General features: G+C 38.2%; 1 protein-coding gene and 1 pseudogene across 1 annotated transcript in view; one reads left to right on the top strand and one right to left on the bottom strand.

Annotated features, from left to right (window-relative positions):
- MEIKIN (meiotic kinetochore factor) overlaps positions 1-18447 on the top strand; it is a 90373-nt gene extending 71926 nt beyond the window's left edge. Inside the window, exons 12-13 of the mRNA XM_032837677.1 lie at positions 7602-7728; positions 18121-18447. Of these exons, the coding sequence (XP_032693568.1) occupies positions 7602-7728; positions 18121-18152 (159 nt within the window). The 3' untranslated portion in view covers positions 18153-18447. The remainder of the gene's footprint in view (positions 1-7601; positions 7729-18120) is intronic.
- Positions 18448-18983: 536 nt separating this feature from the next.
- Positions 18984-19082, bottom strand: LOC116855238 (annotated as a pseudogene).
- Between the last annotated feature and the right edge of the window lie 5261 nt (positions 19083-24343).

The following is a 24343-nucleotide window of genomic DNA, read 5'->3' as shown; positions in this document are numbered from 1 at the left end:
CGAGGTCTTTGCCTGGGTTAAGAGATAAACTGGAAGAAAGAGCTAAAGGGGAAATGTGGGACAAAGGTTGGTGGCTACAAGCAGGTGAGCAGTAAAGGTAAGGTCTTGGAATATAGCCGGTAACAGCTTCATTACATAGGTATGTTTGATTAAATCATTGGCCATTGGCAACCGAGTAAACCTCTATCTCCTCTCCCCTACCTGGAGGTTATGGCACAGGCCTGATCCAACCCTGTAATCCAGAATTCGTTCCCCTGGCAAGGAGCTCCCTTCCTTAGGTGCATTCCTAAAGTTTTATCACATTAACAAAAACACCCTTATGGTTCTTATCACTTAGGAAATTCCAAGGGTTTTAGGAGTCTCATGCTAACAATGGGGATGAAAAACAGATACTTCTTATTGAAAATCTCAATATCAGGGCACCTTGGTGGCTTAGTCAGTTGACTGGTTGACTCTCGATTTCAGCTTGGGTTCATGATCTCAGAGTCCTGAGATCAAGCCCCGCATCGGGCTCGTGCTCAGCCCGGAGTCTGCTGGAAATTTTCTCTTTCTCTCCCTTTACCTCTGCCCCTCCCCTGGCTCATGTTCTCGCTCTCTCTCTCAAACAAATATAGATGAATAAACCTTAAAAAAAATTACTATATCACAAGGTCAATTTAATAAGAATCTCTTTGCACTTGATGTCTCCTTCCGTAATTTTTCAATAACTGACACCCATTCTGCTGATCAGCTGTGCATCCCTGGCTATATTTGCTATATTTGGATTTGAGCCAAATTTCTCTCCTCTATTTCAATACCTTATCATGTGTCTTTTTGTGTGTGTGAATAAAGAAAGGTTTCTTTTTTTTTAATTTAAGATTTAAAATTCAATTAGCCAACATATAGTGTATCTTTGTTTTAAAAGTATGGTTGATATACAGTGTTACATTAGTTTCATCTGTACAATGTGTGAGTGAACCCTATTACAATAATCTTGAATAAAAATCTTACTGTAATACTAATTATCAGAATAATTTCTTCTTTAACTGTAAGGTTATATATTTCCTTTCCTGTTGGGTAAGTACCTAAGAAATTTCCAAACTGTTTTCCAAAGTGGTGGTACCATTTTACATTTCCACCAACAATGTTTGAGACTTGTAGTTTCTCTACATCTACATTTCATCTTCATTTAGTCCTGTCACACTTATAATCTTAACCTTTAGTTAATTTAATCTTAACCATTAGTACAGTCTTTTAATCTTAACCTTCCCAGTTAGTATGAAGTGATATCTTACTCTGGTTTTAATTTGCATTTCCCTAATGACCAATAATGTTGATCACATTTTCATGTGTTTATTTGCCATCTATGTATTTATTTTGGTGACATACCTGTTCATATCTTTTGCACATTAAGAAAATTGTTTATTTTCTTATTGTAGAATTTTGAGAGTTTTTTATATATTCTTGATGCAAATCCTTTATCAGATATATATACTTTGAAAGATATTATCCCAGTCCATACCTTTTTTTTTTATCCACTCCACTGCCTTTTTTAAAACATGAAAAAAATGCTTTATTTATCTTACATATCATAAAATTCACCCATTTCAAGTTTACAATTCTGTAATTCTTAGTAAGTTTATGGAATAGTACAGTAATTACCTATATCAGTTTTAGAACATTTTCCAAATCCTTCACACTTATTTACAGTTAAGCCCTGTTCTCATGCCTAGCCCCAGGCAAATACTAGTCTACTTTCTGTCTCTAGAGTAACTTTTCCTGGACATTTGTTATAAATGGAATCATAAAGTCTGTAGTTTCTTACAAAATGGTGTCACTTAAAGAACATACATTTTTAATTTTGATGAAGTCCAACTTGTCAGTTTTTTATTTATTTTTCTCATGGGTATGCTTTTGTTGTCATATCTAAGAAATCTTTGCCTAACCCAGGGTCACAAAGATTTTCTCCTACGTTTTCTTCCAGAAGTTTTAAAAATTTACACTAATAACTGTGAGTTAATTTTTTACTTTTGGTGTGAAGTATGGATTCCAGTGTATTTATTTATTTCCATACAGACATTCAATTATTCTAGCAACATTTGTTGAGGGTTATTCTTTCTCCACTCTATTGCTTTTCCACCTTTGTTGAAAAAAGGTAATCCATGTATTTGTACAAGCTTGTATAAGGTTTTACTGTTGTCTATATTTGTGCAAGTACCAAACAGTATCGAATAAGGAAGCACTATAATAATTCTTGAAATTAGTTAAGGTTAGCCTCTAACTTTGTTTTTCTTTTTCATTTGTTTTGGTTATTCTAGGTCCTTTGCATTTCTATATGAATTTTAGAATCAGCTTGTTGATTTCTACCAAAAAAAAAAAATCCTGATGGAATTTTGATTAGGATTGCATTGTATCTACAGCTTAATTTGGGAATAATTGATATCATGACAATATTGAGTCTTCCAACCCAAACACAATGTATAGCTATCCATTTTTTGGCTCTTCTTTAATTTCTGTACAAATTCTATAGTTTTCACTGTTTGGGTCATTATTCCTACTTGATATCATTATTTCCCTCCTGATGATAGTGTTTCATATTATTGATACTATATGTAAGTGGTATTCTCAATTTCAATATCTGAGTAGAGAAATACTTGTGTGTGTGTGTGTGTGTGTCTGTGTATGTGTGTATTGATCATTATATTAGTCTCTTTGGTTTTCCACAATAAAATATGATAGACTGGTTGGCTTACATAACAGAAATTTATTTTCTCATAGTCCTGGAGGCTAGAAAGTCCAAGACCAAGGTGTTAACCTACTCAGGTCCCAGAAGAGCTCTCTTCTGGCTTGTAGATGTCCACCTTCTTGCTAAAACTTCATATGGCCTTTTCTCTCTTTGCATGAAGTGTTAAAGTCCTCTGGTGTTTCTTCCTCCTCTTAAAAGGGCACCAGAACTTTCAGATTAGGACCTTGCCCTTATTAAGTCAGTTAACCTTTTATCACCCTCTCACAGAGACTATTTCCTCTCACAGAGCCTATCTCTGTGTATTTATTCTTTGATCCATGGCCTTTTTAGAAGTATGCAATTTCTTGTCCACATATTTGGAAATTTTTCAGAGATCTTTCTGTTACTAATTTCTAATATAATCCCATTGTGGTCTATGACCATTCTTTGTATGCCTTGTATGTATGCCTTTATTGAGACATGTTTTATAATTCATTTGGTTTATTTTGGTAAATGTTCTGTGTATACTTGAGAATGATGCATATTTTCCTTTTTTTTAGTAGAATGGTCTACAGTATCAGTCATGTCAGGTTGGTTGGTGGTAATGTTCAAGTCAATTATATTTTTGCTGATTTTTGCCCATTTAGTCTATCAATTATTAAGAGGTATTAAAATACCAGACTGTAAGGGTGGGTTTGTCCATTTCTCCTTTAATTTCTTTTTTACTTTATCTTACTTATTTATTTGAGAGAGAGAGCATGAGCTGGGGGAGGGGCAGAAGGAGAAGCAGATTCCCTGCTGAGCTCGACATGGGGCTCAATCCCAGGACCCTGCGATCATGGCTTGAGCCAAAGTCAGATGCTTAACTGACTGAGTCACCCAGGCGCCCCTCTCTCATTTCGTTTCTATCCTTTTTGTTTTATATATATTTTGAGGCTCTTTACTAGGTGTGTAAACAGTTAATATGGTTTAGGATTGTTATGTTTTTTTGATTAATTCAGGATCCTTCATTATGAAGGAACTTCTTTATTCCTGGTAATGTTCTTTGCACAGAAATTTACTTGTTCTGGTATTAATATAGCTACTCTTACTTTCTTTTAACTGTTATTAACATGGTATGTATTTTTGTATACTTTTACTTTCTAAAAAATGCATTTTCTTAATTTTTAGAGAAATTTTAGATTTACAGCAAAATAGAGAGAGACATGCAGAGATTTCTTTTAGCCCACTGCTTCAGTACATGCATAGCCACCACCATCACTGACATCATTCACCAAGGAGCACTTTTTTTTTTTTTTAAACCAAGGATAAACCTGCATTGGAACATTACAATCACCCCACACATTCCACAGTTTAACTTAGGGTCCACTCTTGGTAGTGTGCATTCTGTGGGTTTGGATAAAGGTTTATTGTTGTCAATATTTTAGATATTGGCCATTCTAATAGGTATGTAGCAGTATCCAATTGTTGTTTTATAAAGATTTTATTTATTTGACAGACAGATTTCACAAGTAGGCAGAGAGGCAGGCAGAGAGAGAGAGAGGAAGAAGCAGGCTCCCCGCTGAGCAGAAAGCCCGATGCAGGGCTCGATCCCAGGACCCTGGGATCATGACCTGAGCTGAAGGCAAAGGCTTTAACCCACTGAGCCACCCAGGCGCCCCTCCAATTGTTGTTTTAATTTGCATCTCCCTGAATAGGAAATAAGATGTGGAGCGTTGTTTAATATGCTTACTTGGCATCTGTATATCTTTGGTGAGGTGTCTGGTAAGGTCTTTGGCCCATTTTTTAATTATGTTGTTTTCTCATTGTTGAGATGTAAGGAGACCTTTGTAAGAGTTATGACCCCTTGGAGTATCCTGCCTAATAAGAGTGTCTTTGTAGGGGCGCCTGGGCGCTCAGGTCATGATCTCAGGGTCCTGGGATCAAGTCCCGCATCGGGCTCTCTGCTTGGCGGGGAGCCTGCTTCCCTCTCTCTCTCTGCCTGCCTCTCGGCCTACTTGTGATCTCTCTCTCTGTCAAATAAATAAATAAAATCTTAAAAAAAAAAAAAAAAGAGTGTCTTTGTATGTCCGGTGCTATACCAGATAGCTTATACTAAATGTGATTTATGCTAAATACCTGTTTTTCATGCTTAAGGCTTTGGGCAACCTTTGTATCAGTTTGAACTCCAGGAGATGGGTCTGAATCAAGGTTTACTGGGCTCTTCATGTTGGCAACACTTTGCACATGGGAAAACTAAATGTTATCCATGTGACTCAACTAGGAGAAGACAACTGGAAGCTTACTATCCTGCATTGAGTTCTGTATACTTTTTCTCCTGACGCCCACCTATGTACCTCTTCCCTTTGCTGATTTTTGTCTGTATCTTATTGTGTAATAAGCCTTGACTGTGACTATACCAGCTTTTCTGAATCTTGTGAGTCCTTTGGCAAATCACTGAGTCTGAGGTGGTCTTAGGGACTGAAATACCTTTTTTTTTCTGGATTTTTTAAAGTTCTTATTGTGGGTGTGCTATAATTTCACTGGAGTGTATACATAAAGAGATTAATATTTTATTTGCTGTTGGCTTTTTGTTCTTTACTTTTTATTTTTATTTATTTATTTTTAAGATTATACTTATTTTTGAGAGAGAGGGAGCGAGAGAATAAGCAGGGGAGGTGGGGAGAAGGAGAAGCAGACTCCTCACCAAGTAGGGAACCTGAGATGGATCTCAATCCCAGTCCCCTAGGATCATGACCTGACCTAAAGGCAGACACTTAACCCACTGAGCCACCTAGGTTCCCCTGTTCTTTATTTTTTAAAGATTTATTTATTTATTTTGGAGAGAGAGAAAGTGCAGGGGGAGGGCCAGAGGGAGAGGGAGAGAGAAAGAGAGAGGGGGGAAAAAATCCCTGCTGAACGCAGAACCAAACGTGGGGTTTGATCTCAAGACCCTGAGATCATGACCAGAGCCAAAAATCAAGAGTTGGATATTTAACTGATTGAGCCACCTAGACACCCCTGTTGGATTTTCATTGTAATGTTGTTTGGGATATTAGTCTTTCTGAATGTGTGCACTCATGTTTCTCATCAGTTTGGGAAATTTCTCAGCTATTATCTGTTTTATTCTTTCTGGGATGATAATTAACATATGTTAGACATGTTTCTATCCTCTGTATCTTTCAAACTCTCTTTAATATTTTTCATTTATTTGTTGTATTCTGGGTAATACCATCAGTAATTCTTTAGTTGTGCCCACTTTGCTGCTTAAGTCTTCCATTGAATTTTGTATTCAACAATTTTATTTTTCATTTCAAGGTATTCTAGTTGTGTCTTTTTCACATCTGCTTTTCAGTCCAGATAGTTTCTTGTTTGCTCATCCATGAGATTTCAATTGTTATTTCTTTAATCATTTCATACATTGTTATTCTACTCTGATTTGGCACTTCTGATATTGGATGTTCTGGGGGCTTAACTCCCCTCTTTGATATTCCTGTACAGTCTTATACATGGTAGCTTGATTTCTTATGAATTTGTTACTTCCTTTATTGTTGTTATAATAACATGAGAGGATGAAGTGAACTGTATTTTGCCCATTATTTCTGCTTCGAACGGTTCTGAGCTGAATCTTGAAGAATGACTCTGATTCTGACCCTGATCATTTATTTCCTTGCTCCTACTTGATAAGAATCCTATATGCCTATAATGGGGATCCCATCCTCGTAAGAGGATATGTATCTGTTTCTACTACAAAAGCTATAGCTAGGGTTGGGTATCACTCTCAGACCGCTTTTGCTCCCTTAAGGATTTTGGCTTAGTACCAGAATCTCATGTTGCAGAATTCCCTTCTTCCTCCTGACCCATTTAAAATGTTCTTGTCTGAGCCAGTCACTGTTCCCAGGCACATAGCATATAGTGATTGGCTGGGCTGGGTTTTAAGGCTTCTTGGTGCTCAGAAGTATTATCAGCTCCACCTGAACCATAAGAAAGGAGTGGTCTGCAGGCTGGGAGAATGTGTAGATTCTCCCAAGAAAACTCTGGTACCGTTCCATACTGGAAGAATAGAAATGATGCTGGGCAGAAAAATATCAGATGCCCATCACAGAAGAAGATACGAATTTTAAAGTAGAAGTTGTTTCTATATAGGCTTTACTTACAGTGGGAGGAGCCCTCGGTAAATACATATGTCTATTTGAGTTCTAAGAAACAAGGTATGTCACTTTTGGAAGACACTTATTTCTTTATTCTTTTTTTTTTTTAAGATTTTATTAATTTATTTATTTGACAGACAGAGATCACAAGCAGGCAGAGAGAGAGAGAGAGGGGAAGCAGGCTCGGGGCCAAGCAGAGAGCCTGATGCGGGGCTCGATCCCAGGACCCTGGGATCACGACCTGAACCGAAGGCAGAGGCTTTAACCCACTGAGCCACTCAGGAGCTCCAAGACACTTATTTCTTTATTCTGAAGTCTGTCTGTTTGATTGGTGGTTGTCAAAATTCATTGAGTTGGGAAACCAAGGAAATCTAGTATATGGCTCGGAATTAAAATAAGTTTATATTTTAATTCAGTAAATCATGTAAACTTGTTCTTGCACTTTGGAGTGCTTGAATCTCAACTCTTATCATTACGCTCTCTATGTCCTTAAATAAGATATCCAAATTCTCTGAACATAATTTTCCTCATTTTACAAATGGGGATGATATAATCTTCCCTGTTTGGTTCTTGTGTGTATTAAATAAACAAATGTTTAAAAACCATTTCATTAGTGTCTAGAGTGGAGTAAGCATTTCATAAATGCTTTCTATCATTAATATGTATGAAATATGGATGTTGAAATGATATGCCGTTGAAATAGAACAGCATACAAATACAATACCTGGAAGAATTATGTGCTGTCTGCTTTTCTTTTTCTTTTTCAGATTCCTTCAGATACGTCAGAAATATGTTGTATTATTAGAGCAACACCAGGAACTAGACAAATGAAGAGTGAAAGTAATGTTATTGTAAAGAAGAAGAAATATTCCCCACCCAAAGATATTCCTCAAGGTACTATAATGTGAATCCAGAGCCTACTTTTTGGATGATAGAAAATATTTTTCCATTATAAATTCCTTATGCACACAGGAAGTCCACTTATAAATTGTATTCTAGGAGTTCTTATACAATTACAAGAAGTTTGGTTAGGTTTCAGAACCTGAGTAAAATATTTTTTTGAATGTCAGATATTTAATCTTTCAAAAAGTTAGCTTATGCCATTGATCTAAATGAATTTATCTAGGATAACTTTTCTTACAACAGTTTGAAATTTATTATTGTTGGGTTTCATTTTTAGTAGAATTCTTTGTGAAAATATTCTTCATATATTTTTGCATTCACTTATTGTTGGTTGAATACTTGCTCTGTAAAAGGCACCAAGCCAAATATTTTATCTCATTTATTTCTCACTACGACTTTATAATAGGCAGATATGTACTATTATCCCTGTTTTATATGTGAAGAATCTGGAGCTTAAATTAGTATGCAATTTGTCCAAGATTCTACTGCTGGTAGTAGAGAGGAATTCTATCTTTTGGGGCTTTTACACTCCAAGTTTAGGTTTTTCTGTTCTCCTGATTATATATCAGACAGAATGTCTGATTAGTCATTGGAGCCTGGGAACATTTATGAGTAAGCGGGCAGTGATGCAGTTGAAATTTAATAGGTTATGTACAACTTCAATCCACCTAAACTGTCTACTTTTGATCCTTGTCCCCATTTCTGACACAGAGCCTACCCTGAGCACTCCCTAAGTCCACAAAAGTTGTCTTTTTTCCTAAGTTCCTTAAGTACTTAATTCAGAGCTACTCATTTGACATTTACTAAGATATTACTACCTCACATAATTCATAATACTGACTTATCATATTCTTTAGGTTAGGAAGTTTTCAAAGACAGGGACCACATAATAGACTTTTTTCTATCTCTTATCTCTTGGTGACATTAGCATGGTGGTAGGGAAGAGTAGATGCTGTATCAAGGTTTTCCCAAAAAAGTAGAACCAGAGGGTTATTTCAAAGCATTGACTTAGGCAGCTATAGAGTCTGGCTGAAAACTGTAGGGCAGGCTGGAAACTCTTGAGCAGGAGTTAATGATGCAGTCCTTAGGAGGAATTTCTTTTTTCTCTGAGAAACTTCGGTTTTGTTCTTAAGGCCTTTTAACTGATTGGATGAGGTCCACCTACATTATCAAGGATAATCTCCTTTGCTTAAAGTCTATTATTATAGATGTTAACCTTATCTACAAGTAACCTTCACAGCAACACCAAAATTAGTATTTAATTTAATTGGTTAATATAGCCTAATCAAGGTGACATATACAACTAACCATCACAGTCTACTTCATGTCAACTATGTATTCATACACAGGTCCTTAAACCACAATTAATCTGTAAATAAAGAAAGTAACAAAGTTATACTTCTAACATAATACAGCTGTCCTATCCTATATACAACCCAAAATGTGCTAATTCCTTCCCCAGAAGAGGATGCAAAATCCTTGGGTGGTATTTATTCCTTTTCTTGATATCCTGTGACTCAAGTACTATGATAGAGAGTAATTATTAGTACATTTTATGTTAGTTATAGGAATAAGAGTGGGAAGCAAACAGGTATTTGCTTAAACTAGTTAGGTAGAAATAACTGGTATTTATAACTACCTTCCTCTATTTCATATTCCCTCTTCCTTCAGCAAGAACCTCAACTGGTCATAGTTCTTAAGCTAGTGGGGTACTATCAACCTCATTTCAGTAGGGTCTGGGCCCTTAGTCCTGGTTGGATTGGGTTGTTGTAATTTTCCATTGACCTTAATCTCAGGGCATAATACTACTAAGGGATGTCCTAAGGAATCTCCTGTATTCCAGAAATACTCTTCCTTGCCTCCATTGCAGGGAAAATTTCGCTTGAGTGGTCAGGATCAGTCATCCTGGCCCGCATAGTAATTCCCTTCTTTGCTTGTTATTCAGAGGCCTGAGGAGCCCAAAGCAGCCAGGTGGCAGTCTTATCTTCCAGTTCATTGGAATCATTGCTGTCTCTCTGTGGAAGCATTGTCCCTTTGAAACTAAGACCCCTAGGCTAGCAGAGCAAGGCCTGTCATGGAAACAGGAAGCAAAAAAGTTTTTCTAGTAGATTACTAGAGATGATATTGAATGATCTCACTTCCATCTCCACTTCTTGATTCCTGGACCTGTGAATCTTGGATGTGGGAGAAATAGCACCATATATTGAGTGTTGAATCAGGGCATATACAAGATTCTGAGAACCTTGTTTCAGCCCTGCAAGGTATTGCTGCCTACAGGGTGCTTTAACTGAGTCTTCAAAAGGCCACTCCACTATTCTGCCAAGTCAGCTGCTTCAAGATGGTGGGGAACATAGAAAGACCAGTGAATTCCATGAGTTTGGGCCTCTTGTCACCTTCTTTCGTGTGAAATGGGTTCTTTTTTTTTTTTTTTAAGATTTTATTTATTTATTTGTCAGAAAAAGAGAGAGATCACAAGTAGGCCGAGAGGCAGGCAGAGGCAGAGGAAGAAGCAGGTTCCCTGCTGAGCAAGGAGCCCGATGTGGGACTCGATCCCAGGACGCTGGGATCATGACCTGAGCCGAAGGCAGCTGCTTAACCAACTGAGCCACCCAAGCGTCCCTGAAGTGGGTTATTTGATCAGAAGAAATGCTATGTGAGATAACATAATGGTGGATAAAGTATTTTCTAAGTCCTTGGATGGTTCTTTTGGCAGAAGCATTGCATGCAAGACAGGGAAATCCATATCCAGAATAAGTGCCTATTCCAGTAAGAATAAAATGCTGTCCCTTCCATGATGAAAATTGTTCAAGGTATTCAACCCACCACCTGGTAGCTGGCTAATCACTCCAGGGAATAGTGCCATACTGGCGATTTGGTGTTGGTCTCTGCTGCTAACAAACTGAATACTCACCAGTGGCTATAGCCAGGTTGACTTTAGTGAGTTGCTGAGCTCATGAATAACCACCATCCTTGCCACCATGGCCACTTTTTTTTGTTAGCTTATTGGGTGATAGCAGAGGTGGCTGGAGAAAGAGGCACAGAATGGGTCATCTTATTTACTTGATTATTAAAGTCTTTGTCTGTTGAGACCACCCTTTGGTGAGTATTTCAGGGGACACAAACCTAAACACAGATGGTTTTTTTTTTTTTTTTTTTTTTTTTTTTTTTTTTTAAAGAATTTATTTATTTATTTGACAGAGAGAGATCACAAGTAGATGGAGAGGCAGGCAGAGAGAGAGAGAGAGGGAAGCAGGCTCCCTGCTGAGCAGAGAGCCCGATGTGGGACTCGATCCCAGGACCCTGAGATCATGACCTGAGCCGAAGGCAGCGGCTTAACCCACTGAGCCACCCAGGCGCCCAACACAGATGTTTTTTGCCCATTCAGGGAGGTCTACCCATATACTTCTTTACTAAATCTCTCGTCATCAATTTTCCAGTCCTGTCCCTTCCACATCCCTAACTATCCAGCCAAACTATTGGCCACAGTCAGTGAATCAATATATAATCATGTATCTGGCCACTTCTAACAGAGTGAACAGTGAGGTGTTTTTCTTGAAGTTCTACCCATTGGGAGGATATACCTTCACCAGTTTCCTTCAGGGATGTCACAGAAAGGAGCTGTAGGTCCAAGGGTTGCCTGCATATCATGTAGAAACATCTGTGAACCAAGTCTGAGCTTTTTTCCCCCCTCAATCAGCTGATTGTGGAGAACTCCCCATAATGCCAAAGGTACAGTCTGGGAGAGAGAAGATAGTGTAGCAGTAGTACAGACAATGGACATATGGACCACATCCTCATCTAACTTACTCTTGCCTTTGGGGCTCGAGCTCAATTCCATACATATCATTTCTATCTGAAAATGCAGTGCTGTTCTGCACAGCCAACTCTGTGGCTTGGTACATCAGATTGTGTATAATTCATGGTTGGCAGCTCAGGTCTCATTGTAACTTGGTGTATCATGGTTAAATATTCAGTCTCTATGAAGGCCCAGTAGCAGACCAAAAACTGTTTCTCAAAAAGAGAGTAGTTATTCACAGAAAATGCTAAAGATTTGCTCCAAAATCCTAAGGACCTGTACTGTGATTCACCTACAGGATCCAAACAACATATATATCTCTCAATGACACTTAAAGCACCATTCAATTTTCTAGATATTATGGTACAAGTGGCAGAGCATCTTGCATAGTACCCTGGACCTGTTGTAGAACCTTCTCTCATTCTGAGGCTCCCTCAAAACCAGTAACTTTTAGGCACTGAGTAAATGGGTTGGAGTAGTGCACTCAAATGAAAAATGTTGACTCCCAAATCTAAAAAGGCCCACTAGGCATTGTGCGTCTTTTTTGGTTGTAGGAAGAGCCTGATGCAACAACTTATTCTTTTCTTTAGGAAGTATATCTCTCATATCACTGGGCCCCTCCCTAGAAATTTCACTGAGGTTGAAAGAGACCCAGCAATTCCATTTCCCTGGACCATGGAGACCCAGCAATTCCACTTCCAAGAGTATATCCAACTGTAGTGTGTACATATGTTCATCAAAAGATGTTTGCTAGAACATTTATAGCAGCATTTGGATAATAACTCCAAATAAGAAATAATCCAAATGCCCATCAACAGTGGAATGGATTAATAAATAGTGGCACATTCATTCATTGGAGTGCTATATAGCAGTGAGAATCAACAATGCGCAGTTACATGCAACAGTATTTATAAATCTCACATAAGGACTCAGACACAATAGAGTACATATAACATTACTTATATTTAATACAAAGCTAGGCAAAACTAATCTATGATGAAAATCACCATAGTGGATGTACTAGTTAGGGAGGGGCTATTAACTAGAAAGCATTATGAGAGGAAGTTATCTAGGTACTAGATACTAGTACTAGGTACTAGTGGTATTTGTTCTGTTTCATTATCTGAATGCTGGTTAGATGGGTATAGTAAGTCTGTGAAACCCATCAAACTTTACAGTACATATATGCAAACTTCTCTGTGTGTATGCTGTATTTCAGTAAAAAGTTATAAAATAGAAAAACTTCTCTTAATTTGAACTTTATGACAAGTCATATTAATCTATGACATGTAGCATCACAGTTCTGGGCATAAGTATGTGACAAATCAAAACTAAAATGTGTCTGGGAAGTTCTGAATATTTAGACTAAAATTTTTCATATAATTCAGAGACCCTTGATGTATGTTGAACTGATTATGCCATCTCCTGGCTTCTTTGTAGGTTCTTACCTCATTTGGCAGCCTCTTCGTTTAAGTAATTCCCCCTTCAACTTCTGGCCACTTGTCTTTGCCTTTCCTTTAGTAAAAATAGCAAAACCCCAAGCTAACTAGTGATCATGTTATTTTAAACATGTAACAGCCTATTTTTAGTCCTGACATTTAACATTTAGCTAGTTTGCCAGTTATCTAATCAGGACGGTAGGATGAAGCTTACTTTTGATGAAGCTTAGCATTTTGATGGTCTAGGACCCCTGTTTGTTATGATACTTGTTCATTAATAATGCTGATTAGAGAAAAAATGTGGTGAAAGTAAACCACTAGAGGAGTCCAAAGGAGATGTGATAGAGGAGGTAGGAGAAGTTTGAGAATGGTGACAGCCTAAAGAAAGAGGCCTTAGAGGATATCCAGTCCAAGATTTCTCAATGTGTAGTCCTCTAACCACGTACACCAGAATTACTGCGGACCTGGCAAATTTTGTATTCTCTAGAGATATGGCACAGGGATCTACAATTTGAAGAATTCTCAGAGTGATTCCAAGAAACACTAACATTTGAGAGGCATTTAATGATCTAGTCTATTTTGCTCACTTTACATATAATAAAAATGACCTAGTCAGATCAATAAGTGATTTGTTTGAATACACCAGCTAATTACTGGTAGAATCAGAATTAGAACTTAACTTTCTTAATTTGCAGTAGTTTGACTGGGTAGCTGTCAAATAAGGCATTGGGAGGGGTAGAGTAGATAGGGCTCTGAGTTTCTCAGTTCTTCCATACAGAGACATTTTGCTTCTCTTTGTTTTATATTTCTCTTTCTCTTTGTACAGACTTCTGTATTCTATTTAAAGAGGTTTTTTTCCCCCCCTCAAGAAGATGCTTGGAAAATCATTGCTATTTGTTATAGCAATAGATGTCTAATATTACTTTAATTTGGCTAATAAGCATATATTGCACACTGCAGTGTTAGCTGGGGATAAGAGTACAGCCTTAGCCCTCTAGGGCTTACAGACTCTGTATGAGACAGATCACATAGTCTTCTCTATAACATGATAAAATTGGAATAAGGCGCTGTAGGAATCGAAGAGGGGATATTTTAGCTTTGCTTTGAAAGACTTCCTAGCTAACAATACATTTTGGAAAATCAGACAAAACTTGAAGCTATCCTTATAATAAGGTTTTACAATTTCTCTTCAATTTTGATCTTTAGAAGACATGATAAATGATGAGTTATAGATTCATATCTTAAGCTTATAGTACAATAAAAGCCTTTAACTAGATATGTATACATCTTTATTGAGAAGCTTGAGTTTTTAGATAAGAGCATGCAGATGTATCACATAGAAATATGACAAATGAGATGGAAAAGGACTTGAGTATCCTAGGGATGGTAGTAGAAATCACTTAAGAATAAGACATCCCTAAGTTTGGGGCGCCTGGGTGGCTCAGTGGGTTAAGCCTCTGCTTTTGGCTCAGGTCATGATCTCAGGGTCCTGGGATTGAGCCCGCATGGCATCAGGCTCTCTACTCAGCAGGGAGCCTGCTTCCTCCTCTCTCTCTCTGACTGCCCTTCTGCCTACTTGTGATCTCTGTCAAATAAATAAATAAAATCTTAAAAAAAAAAAAAAGACATCTCTAAGTTCAAAACCTAGTTCTGTCACATGAGTGAATTCCTTAAATCCTCTGGCTTTTAGCCTCCTATCCGTAAAATTGGCATAATGATAATACTTAGCTCAGAGAGTTATTGCAAGGATTAGACATAATTTATGTAAAGCATCTGAAATATAATAATCACTCATTATGCAATAAGTATTACTTATTTCTATAGAGTAGGTTAATTCCTCTAGACTATCTATGTTTTTCTTTTCCCCTTTGGAAATTATTCCTTTGTTTGTACTAAATTGCAAAAGCCTAAAATATATTGTGTAGTTGTTGTATTTGATGATAAATTTGGTTGTGCCATCTCACATAAAGAATATAGCAGGTAGGGGCGCCTGGGTGGCTCAGTGGGTTAAAGCCTCTGCCTTCGGCTCAGGTCATAATCCCAGGGTCCTGGGATCGAGCCCTGCATTGGGCTCTCTGCTCAGCAGGGAGCCTGCTTCCCCTTCTCTCTATGCCTGCCTCTCTGCCTACTTGTGATCTCTCTCTCTGACAAATAAATAAATAAAATCTTAAAAAAAAAAAAAAAACCATAGGGACGCCTGGGTGGCTCAGTTGGTTAAGCGGCTGCCTTCGGCTCAGGTCATGATCCCAGCGTCCTGGGATCGAGTCCCACATCGGGCTCCTTGCTCGGCAGGGAGCCTGCTTCTCCCTCTGCCTCTGTCTGCCTGTGCTCGCTCACTCTCTCTCCCTCTGTCTCTGACAAATAAATTAATAAAATCTTTAAAAAAAAAAACATAGCAGGTAATTGTGTGTAGCTTTTGACACAGACACGTTGATCTAGTACAAATATAGAGGTGCCATATCATATCTTGGGGAAAAAGAAATCAAACTAGTTTGACATCATGGAGATTTTTAAGCCTGTTGATTTGACGTCAAAAAAGATGAAGTTCTGCAGTTGACTGGTTCATTTATCCAGCAAATATTTATTGAATCTGGATGTTATATCTAGATGAAGTTAGTTAATAGTAATATTGAAATAAAGACATAGTTGTCTTTATGAAATTTGTAATCTCATAGAGGAAGTCAGATAAGGTAATACAAGTCCAGTGGAGATATAGGTGCTTTCATAGAGGTATATGTGGGACTGTGTTGGGGTACCTAGGGAGATGATTTGAAGGACGTTTTGAAGCCCTCAGAGGCATTCTGAGCATAGGCTTTCTAGGCAGAGGCCACATAAATTGAAGCACAGAGGCTTAATGTATTCTTGGGTAGTTAACCAACTGAAAGTAGTTATGTTTGGCTGGAGTACAGATTGGACTCTGAGAACTAAGTCTTGAGTAGTAATCAGAGGACAAATTGTGGAGAGCCTCCTATGTCACACTGACTTTTTACTTCCATGGTCAAATTGCTTTTTAATTAGTTCATTCTTGTGGGAATGACTTGGGAAAAAAGTGAGCTGGGAAGTAGAAGGATTGGGTGGAAGTTTTACTAAAGTCCTGAAGAACAGAGTTGAGAAAATGAGTATCTGAGCCAGTATATCTCAAAATGTGGTACTCAGAAACACCTAAGTGATTTATAAATAATTTATAAATAATGCATATTCCTGGGTCATTGGTTTAGCGATCTGATTCAGTACTACTGGGGTTTGAGAAACAGTCTAAACTAAAAATGTGTACTGGCATATTTGCCAGGACTTAGTGACTGATTAGGTACTGGTACAGGTTGCTGAGAGAAGAGGACAGTTAGGATGACTCCCAGGTATCCAGTATTGTAAAGTTTCAGAGATGATGTGTTATAGGTGCTGTCTGTTCTTGGAAATGTATGAAGCCTGGTTAAAGGTAGGTAAAACTAGGTAGTGGGTGTGCTGATTACCCACTTGGGAAGTTACTACAATTGGTATGGCCTTGATTACTGTGGCCCAGTTTTCAAAGCATTTAATAAATGAGCAGATAGTGTCTGAGGTCAGTAAAGAAAACAACAGGGAGGAGTAGAGGGTAGAACAGGCAGTGCTTTGCACATTTTAATGTACTGGTGAATTGCCTGTAGATCTTGTTAAAGTAGAGATTTTGATTTATTAGATCTGGAATGGAGCCCAAGATTTTACTTTTTTTTAAAGATTTTATTTATTTGTTAGAGAGAGAGAGCGCGCACAAGCAGGGGGGACAGCAGGCAGAAGAAGAAGCAGGCTCCTCACTGGTCACAGAGCCCAACGTGGGAACTCAATCCCAGAACGCTGGGATCATGACCTGAGCTGAAGTCAGACGCTTAATCCACTGAGCCACCCAGGCATCTCAAGATTCTACATTTCTAATGAACTTTTACATGAGGATGAAATTATTGGTCTATGGACCACAGTTTGAACAGTGAAGATAGAGGTCTCTGGCATTCAAACTTATCTACATATCATACTTTCCTGGATATTTGAATCCCTTGTCCTGAGATTCTAATCTAATTGGTATGAAATGTAGCCTGTATGTAGGTACAACAGAATTTGAGAATCACTGATAAAGGTCAGGGTTGACGTATGTCATAGTGTGAAAGTGGCAGTGAGAATAGGTAAAACTGGCTCCATTCGGGATCTCCTGGTATCAGATGTAGAAGGAAAATCCCCAGAATCCTGTACTAGAAAGAACCTGGATTTAGCTACAGCAAAGAGTAGTAGAATACAAAGGAAGGGTGGGTAGGAAAATGTGAGGGGCTTCTTCATGGGTGGTGGATGAGGATGAGAAGCACAACTGGATCAACTCCTCCAGGTTACACAGCTAGAGTTAGAGGCCATCTTTGCTGGGCTTCCCATTGGAATATTATTGAGCAGGTCTTTTTCTGTCTCCAAAGAGGTATCCTTAGCCTGTCCAGGAAGGAATGAGCCAGCTATTCCTTTTTAAAATTATTTTTTATGGCTTCTGGATTTATTTCCTGAGGATTGACAGGATGAAACTAGATTGGCTGGGTGTCAAGAGTTTTTTTTTGTTTTGTTCTGTTCTTTTTTTTTTAACTGATTCTTGTCTTTCTTTCTTTCTTTCTTTCTTTCTTTCTTTCTTTCTTTCTTTCTTTCTTCTTTCTTTCTTTCTTTCTTTCTTAAGATTTTATTTATTTATTTGACAGAGATCACAAGTGGGCAGAGAGGCAGGCAGATAGAGGGAGAGGTGGAAGCAGGCTCCCTGCTGAGCAGAGAGCCCGATGCCGCAGGGCCGATCCCAGGACTCTGGGATCACGACCTGAGCTGAAAGCAGAGGCTTTAACTCACTGAGCCACCCAGGTGCCCCCCCGCTTTTTAAAAAAGATTTTGTTTATTTATTTGACAGAGATCACAAGTAGGCGGAGAGGGGCGGTGGGGAAGCAGGCTCCCTGCTGAACAGAGAGCCCTATTCGGGGCTGATCTCAGGGTCCTGGAATCATGACCTGAGCTGAAGGCAGAAGCTTTAACCCACTGAGCCACCCAGGCGGCCCGTGTCAAGAGTTTTTGCCCCCAAGGATTGGTTATTAATAATTATTGGTCACCTTCTTATGATGTATATGAAATAATCTATTGTTTTATATTTTTCTCCAGATATTATAATAAAAACAAATGGCAGAATGTAGCAGCCATGGCTGAATTGTCACCACTTTGAAGATATACGTGAATGTGAAGTCAAAGTCCGTGAAGCAGAATGTCTGCCTGAAATTATATATAATTCAAAAATCAAAATTCTCTAATTATATGTGATATATCCTAGTGATGAAATTCTACTGAGATTCTTATAATTTACTTTTAATCAGTAAAGAAACACTCTTATGTATGTCTCTTAAATATATGTATTTGTATTGTAAAATAAGAACAAATAGCTTATATTAAAAGACTGTACACTAAACAAATGATTTCAGCTATTTATAAAGAGCAAAGTACCAGGCTACTGTGTAACTCCCTTTGTTTTTTTCCCCCAGAGTTTGTCCTATATATGGATTAAAAGTAGTAAAGTTGAAGCACTAAAAATGAAAATGCTTATATTACGAGCTATTTTTAACAGAACTTAATTGAAACCACATGAATGAGAGACCTAATTCCAGGTCTGACTGAAAGAAACTCTATACTCAACTTTGCTGAAGCAGGGAATGTATAATATGTACAATCAATCATACACTAAGTTTTTGATGTATTACCTCATTCTCAAACCTTCTTTAGCTAATACTGTCTGTAAGATTTTATGTGTTTATTCATGTGAGATATTATTTGTTGTGGTGTCTCTACACTGCTCTTCCTAAAAAACAACAGTCCTGTTGTCAGTGAACATAGTACAATTATATAACTGTTGGTGAAATTTTAACTCTTGATGGTTTACTAATGTTATTATACATAAAAGTAAGAGTCAGATTTTCAAAGCTGCTTCAGTAAGAAAGAAAATTCTAAAATCAATGAATTAATTTGAGATTTTGTAAACTATATAGCATTCATTTTTGCGTGTCATTCTTGCGCAGGGGCCATGCTAATCTTCTCTGTATCGTTAAAAATATGGAACGCTTCACGAATTTGCGTGTCTATAGCATTCATTTTTAAAGAGGAGTTCCATGAAGATATTCTTTTTTTTTTTTTTCTAAGATTTTAAAAATTTATTTGACAGACAGAGATCACAAGTATGCAGAGAGGCAGGCGGGGGTGGGGCGGGGGGGTGGAGAAGGCTCCTCACTGAGCAGAGGGGGGAGCCGGTGGTGGTGGTGGTGGTGGTGGTGGTGGTGGTGGTGGTGGTGCTGCTGCTGCTGCTGCTGCTGCTGCTGCTGCTGCTGCTGGTGGTGATGATGCTGCTGCTGCTGCTGCTGCTGCTGCTGATGCCGAGCTTGATCCCAGAACCCTGGGATCATGACTTGAGCTGAAGGCAGAGGCTTTAACCCACTGAGCCACCCAGGCACCCCTGAAGATATTCTTATGAATTATTTGACAAGGCCTTAAGCCACTAACAAAGCTATTTGTGATTTCTATTTCACACTGTCATCTGGAGGTGAAATACAGGAAAGTTGTTAGGAAATGTAGAAGAGACCATTAAAGATGGAGGCTAAAACCCAATTTAGATCTGGATTTTAAATCAGTACTCAACCAATAAAGCACTTGGGTTGGTTATAAAAGCAGAAATGTGACAAGCAATGTGGGGAAGAAGAAATGAAATAGAAGGCCTATTCCCTACTTTCAAGGAGTTTATCATCCAAGTGGAAAGCAAGAGGACAAATTACTTGGTAGTTTCTAATCAGGTGGTGGGTTCCTGTGAGAAAGAATGACACCTGATTCCTAGGTTGGGCCTAGTGGGGCTGGAGGAAATAAACACTTATTTCATATTGCTCATAAGGAAAATAGAGCTAGCTCAGAAAGAGTTATATACTTAGATGAGGCTGACATGATTTGGAAAGTGACAGAGCCTGGATTTGTAGGCAAAGGTATTTTAAGCCCAGTGTTTTTGTTTTATCAGCTAGAGGATAGGGAAAAATGGGAGGGGAAAAGGATTTACAACTGGCATTCAAGAGCCTTAGTGGGGAGGGTATGACTTCTATTATGATTAAAAGGAAGGAAAGTAGAATAAACTTGATGGTTATCTAGAAGGCAGGAGAAGTCCAAAGAGGATTACTGTTAGCAAATCCCACAAGAAGGTTGTACACTTAACTTTTTATCTGTCGGTAGGCCTTAGAATTCTTTCAGTGAATCTCCCTAGAAGAGCATCAGAAACAGTTCTTACCTTCTGGAGAGAGGGTGTCCATAGTTTTTAATCACATTTTCAAAGTTGTCTGTGATCTAAAACTAGTTAACAATAGGACTTGATCTCTTTACTTCAATATATAACTGATTAATAATAATTTTTAAGCATTTAAAATTTTCAAATTTTACTTCATGAAAAAAAAAAATCTCAGGTCATAAGTACCCAAATCCAGTTGAAAATGCATGAAGGAGCAGATGTAATGTCATTTACAATAAAAAAAATTGTTTTTTAAATTTTATTTATTTATTTATTTGTCAGAGAGAGAGAGAGCACAAGCAGGCAGAGTGGCAGGCAGCGGCAGAGAGAGAAGCAGGATCCCCGCTGAGCAAGGACCCCCCCCCCCCAATGTGGGAGTTGATCCCAGGACCCTGGGATCATGACCTGACCTGAAGGCAGCGTGGCTTGATTGACTGAGCCACCCAGGTGTCCCATATTTAAAAAATTTTAACTGGAGTGTTTTTTCACCTCTCCAAGGTATAATTTATCATGGTTTGTTCAGTTGTGAATAGCCTCTTCATCTTATATTGTGTTTATATGAAAGGCATAATACCCAGACTTTCCAGATAAATGTTATCTATAACCTTTTCTAATGTAATGTTGCTTTCTAAACTGTATTTTAAAATGTTGACCCATCTTACTTCTTAAATCCTTCCTTGACTCCATATGTTCTTCTATATACCCATGCTTCACCCTTTTACACCCAGATTTCCTAAAAAGAATGCTGTCTACTTTTGCACCAGTCCCTCACTCCTAAGCCCTTCCTCCTCTTCCCCCTGAGCCCAACACACACAGAGTCTGGGTTCAGCTCTGGTTCTCCATTGACACTGCACCCCTCAAGGTTACTAGCAATCTCCCTGATGCTAATCTTAAGAGGTATTTTTCAGTTCGCATCTTACCCAACCTCTCTCTCCCAGCTAATGATATTGTAGACTAGTGCTCTATTCTTGAAAGCCTCCAGTAAGGAATGATCTCTTAGAAATGTTACTCTCCAGGCTTTCATCCAATCTCCAGCTCTTTCTCTTCCATTTCTTCTGAAGGCTCATTTTCCTCTGTCCAGCCTTTAATTTTGGTGCTTTCTGGGGTTCTCTTCTAGGGCTTCTTCTCATGTTACCTCGTCTCCTTGGGTAATCTCATCTAACTCTGATTTCAAGTACCATCTCTGTGCAGTTGACCCCAAATCTTTATAACTGCCATGGATACATGTAAGTGGACATATGTAGTGATTATCTCTGCATCTGTCTCCCAAAGGATTAGTTGTCTTTCCTTGTATTCCCACAACATTCTGTACTTGCCCACATCATAGTATTTTCATAGTATTTATCATAATGTTAATCATAATAATTACAATAATAATTATAGTTAATTTCCAGTTGAATTCTGTTTTTTTTTCCTAGACTGTAAGGTTCTTGAGTGAAAGAACTACACTTGTTCATTATTGTGTTTCATTTCCCCTCTATCGCCATCCTGACTGGGTTTTGAATTTCCAAGCCATATGGTTTAGGTGGGATTGATCCCATCCTTAGTTCCAGGGGTGGGCCATTAATGGTTTACATAAATTAACATGGCTCTACCAACTCTGGCACAATGATTGGATCACTAGGCGGGGGACCAAGGCCCAACGATTCTACTGGTATTAAAGCTCAAGAGTTTTGTTTTGTTTTTTTTTCCTGGGAATGCTGGGATATAGATATTTTCTTTATTCTCTTGGATTTTTACCTGAATGGATTTTACCTGAATGGAAAGCTGCTGGCAGCCACCTGTGTCCACAAATGGAGGCCTGGGAATGGAGTTCACACAGAGAGATTAGAGCTTTGATAGAGAAACTGGATTCTTGATATCATTGTTGCTGTCCCTGGATGCATCTGTGCCTGAACTTTCCATCTACATTAGGTCTGGTTCTGATAATCAGTTTCTTTTTAAAACTATGCTAGTTTAGTTTGGTTTTTCTATCATGTGTAACATAGAGCATCCTGACTGGTAAACTCAACTAAGACCTGCCCAGACTTCTAGATCTCTATATCCAAATGTTTGTTTGTCATTACACTATGGGTTCTTATGGTATCCTATATTCAGCATATCCCAACTTGAAGTTATTTTCTCCCTTAAAGCAGTTCTTCTATTTTCTGTTTCAGTGTTAGATATCTTAATTCATCCATGTAAGTTGAGCCAGAAATTTGGATATCATCCATAACTCCTCCCTTTCTCTTATTTTCTCACAGGCAGTCATTCATGAACTTGGTCCTGAATCCTAAATAGCCCTCAATATTTTCTATTCCCCTCCATTCCTATGGCCTTTCTCTGAGTTCATGCCAGCATTATCTTGGTTTTGTGTACCAGTCTTACCACTAGATTCTCAACCTTTATTCTGGTACCCTATAGTTAATTTTCCACAATGCATCCAGAAGGCGCTTTCTAAAATGTTCATCTGATCATGTTTTCTGCTAAAAAATCCCTCAGTAGCTTTCCAAAGTGTTCTGAATAAAGTATGATCTTTTAAATTTATTTTACATATTTTTCTTAATCTAGTTCAGTGTTACCACTAGATTACATTATAGGTCACTGAATTTTTATATTTTATCATGCCTCCAGCCTTGCATGTGCTCCTCCATCTGCCCGAAACACAACTCTCCTGCCCACAGCCTCCTTTCTTTAGCTTCTCCTATTTTTATTTTTAATCCCTATTCATTCCTTTCTTCAGAAAATTCTCCTTAATTCCTCCAGAAGGCTAATTGTCTTTCTTTGTATCCCCATGGCAGCTGTACTTGGCCACTTCATAGCATATGTCACAGTGAACTAAAATTGCCTGTCAAATTCTTTTTTTTCCTACTACACTGTAAGTTCTTCAAGTATAATAACTATATCTTGTTTATTAGTCTATTACCAGGTTCTAGCACAGTTGCTAGACACATTAAATATATTAAGTACCTGAAAAATATTTGTTGAAAAAATGTTTGTCATAGAAATGTGTCATTATATAAAGGAACTTCTTTTGTATACGTCTAATAGAATTCTGAAAATTTCAAACCAATTTATTTTATACTGAAGGTAAAAGTTTGATTCCTTAAAAGCATTTATCACAGTATGCAATAACTCTTTGTTTACTTGTTGGTTTCTTAAGAGCAAGGACTCTACCTGTCTTACTTGTTATTGTACTCTGAGCACCTAGAACATAGTAGGTGCTTGATGTCACCATCTCTCTCTTTTTTAAAAGATTTTAAAAAATAATTAGTTTGTTTTAGAGAGAGAGAGAGAGAGAGAGAGAGAGGGCACAAGTGGGGGGGGGGCAACAGAGGGGGAGAGAGAAGGAGGGGGAAAGAATCTTAAGCAGACTCCTTGCTGAGCATGGACCCCCACGTGGAGCTTGATCTCACAACTCTGAGATTATGAGCTGAGCTGAAATCAAGAGTTGACACTTAGTCGACTGAGCCACCCAAGTGCCCCAATATCTCCTTTTGATTGTTTCCATTAGAATACAAAATTCTCTAATATCTTCTGTTTTGAAAAAAGAAAAACAATTTTCCTTCTTCCTATCTCCTCTCACTCCTCATTTCTCTGCTCCCTATCTCAGTAAAACAGAGGATTGTTTATATTTGCTTTACCACTTCCTTTCTACCCTTTATTTTTTTGAACACACTCCATTCAGGTTTTTGCTCACATGAGTCCACTGAAACTACTCTTGTCAAGATGTCCCTGCTGAGAAATCCGATGGACACTTAAATTTTCAGTGACATCCAACACAGTTGATCCTTTCCTCCTTTTGGACGTATTTTCTTCTCTCCTTATTCTTTGCTGGATCCTTTTCTTCAAGACCTATAAGTGTTATCCTCATCGAATCTTAGTCCTGGACCTCCTTCTCCACATATACATTCTCCCTAGGTGAACTCCTCCATTCTATTATTTTAAAATTTTATTTATTTATTTGACAGACAGAGATCACAAGTAGGCAGAGAGGCAGGCGGGGGGTGGGGGGTGGGGGAAGCAGGCTCCCTGCTAAGCAGAGAGCCCAATGCGGGGCTCCATCCCATTGACCATGATCCCAGGATCATGACCTGA

The sequence above is a fragment of the Lontra canadensis genome, unplaced genomic scaffold (assembly GCF_010015895.1).
Source record: "Lontra canadensis isolate GAN:19392208 unplaced genomic scaffold, GSC_riverotter_1.0 scaffold99, whole genome shotgun sequence".
Classification (NCBI taxonomy): Eukaryota; Metazoa; Chordata; class Mammalia; order Carnivora; family Mustelidae; genus Lontra; species Lontra canadensis.
This window is presented reverse-complemented; position numbering and strand designations above follow the sequence as displayed.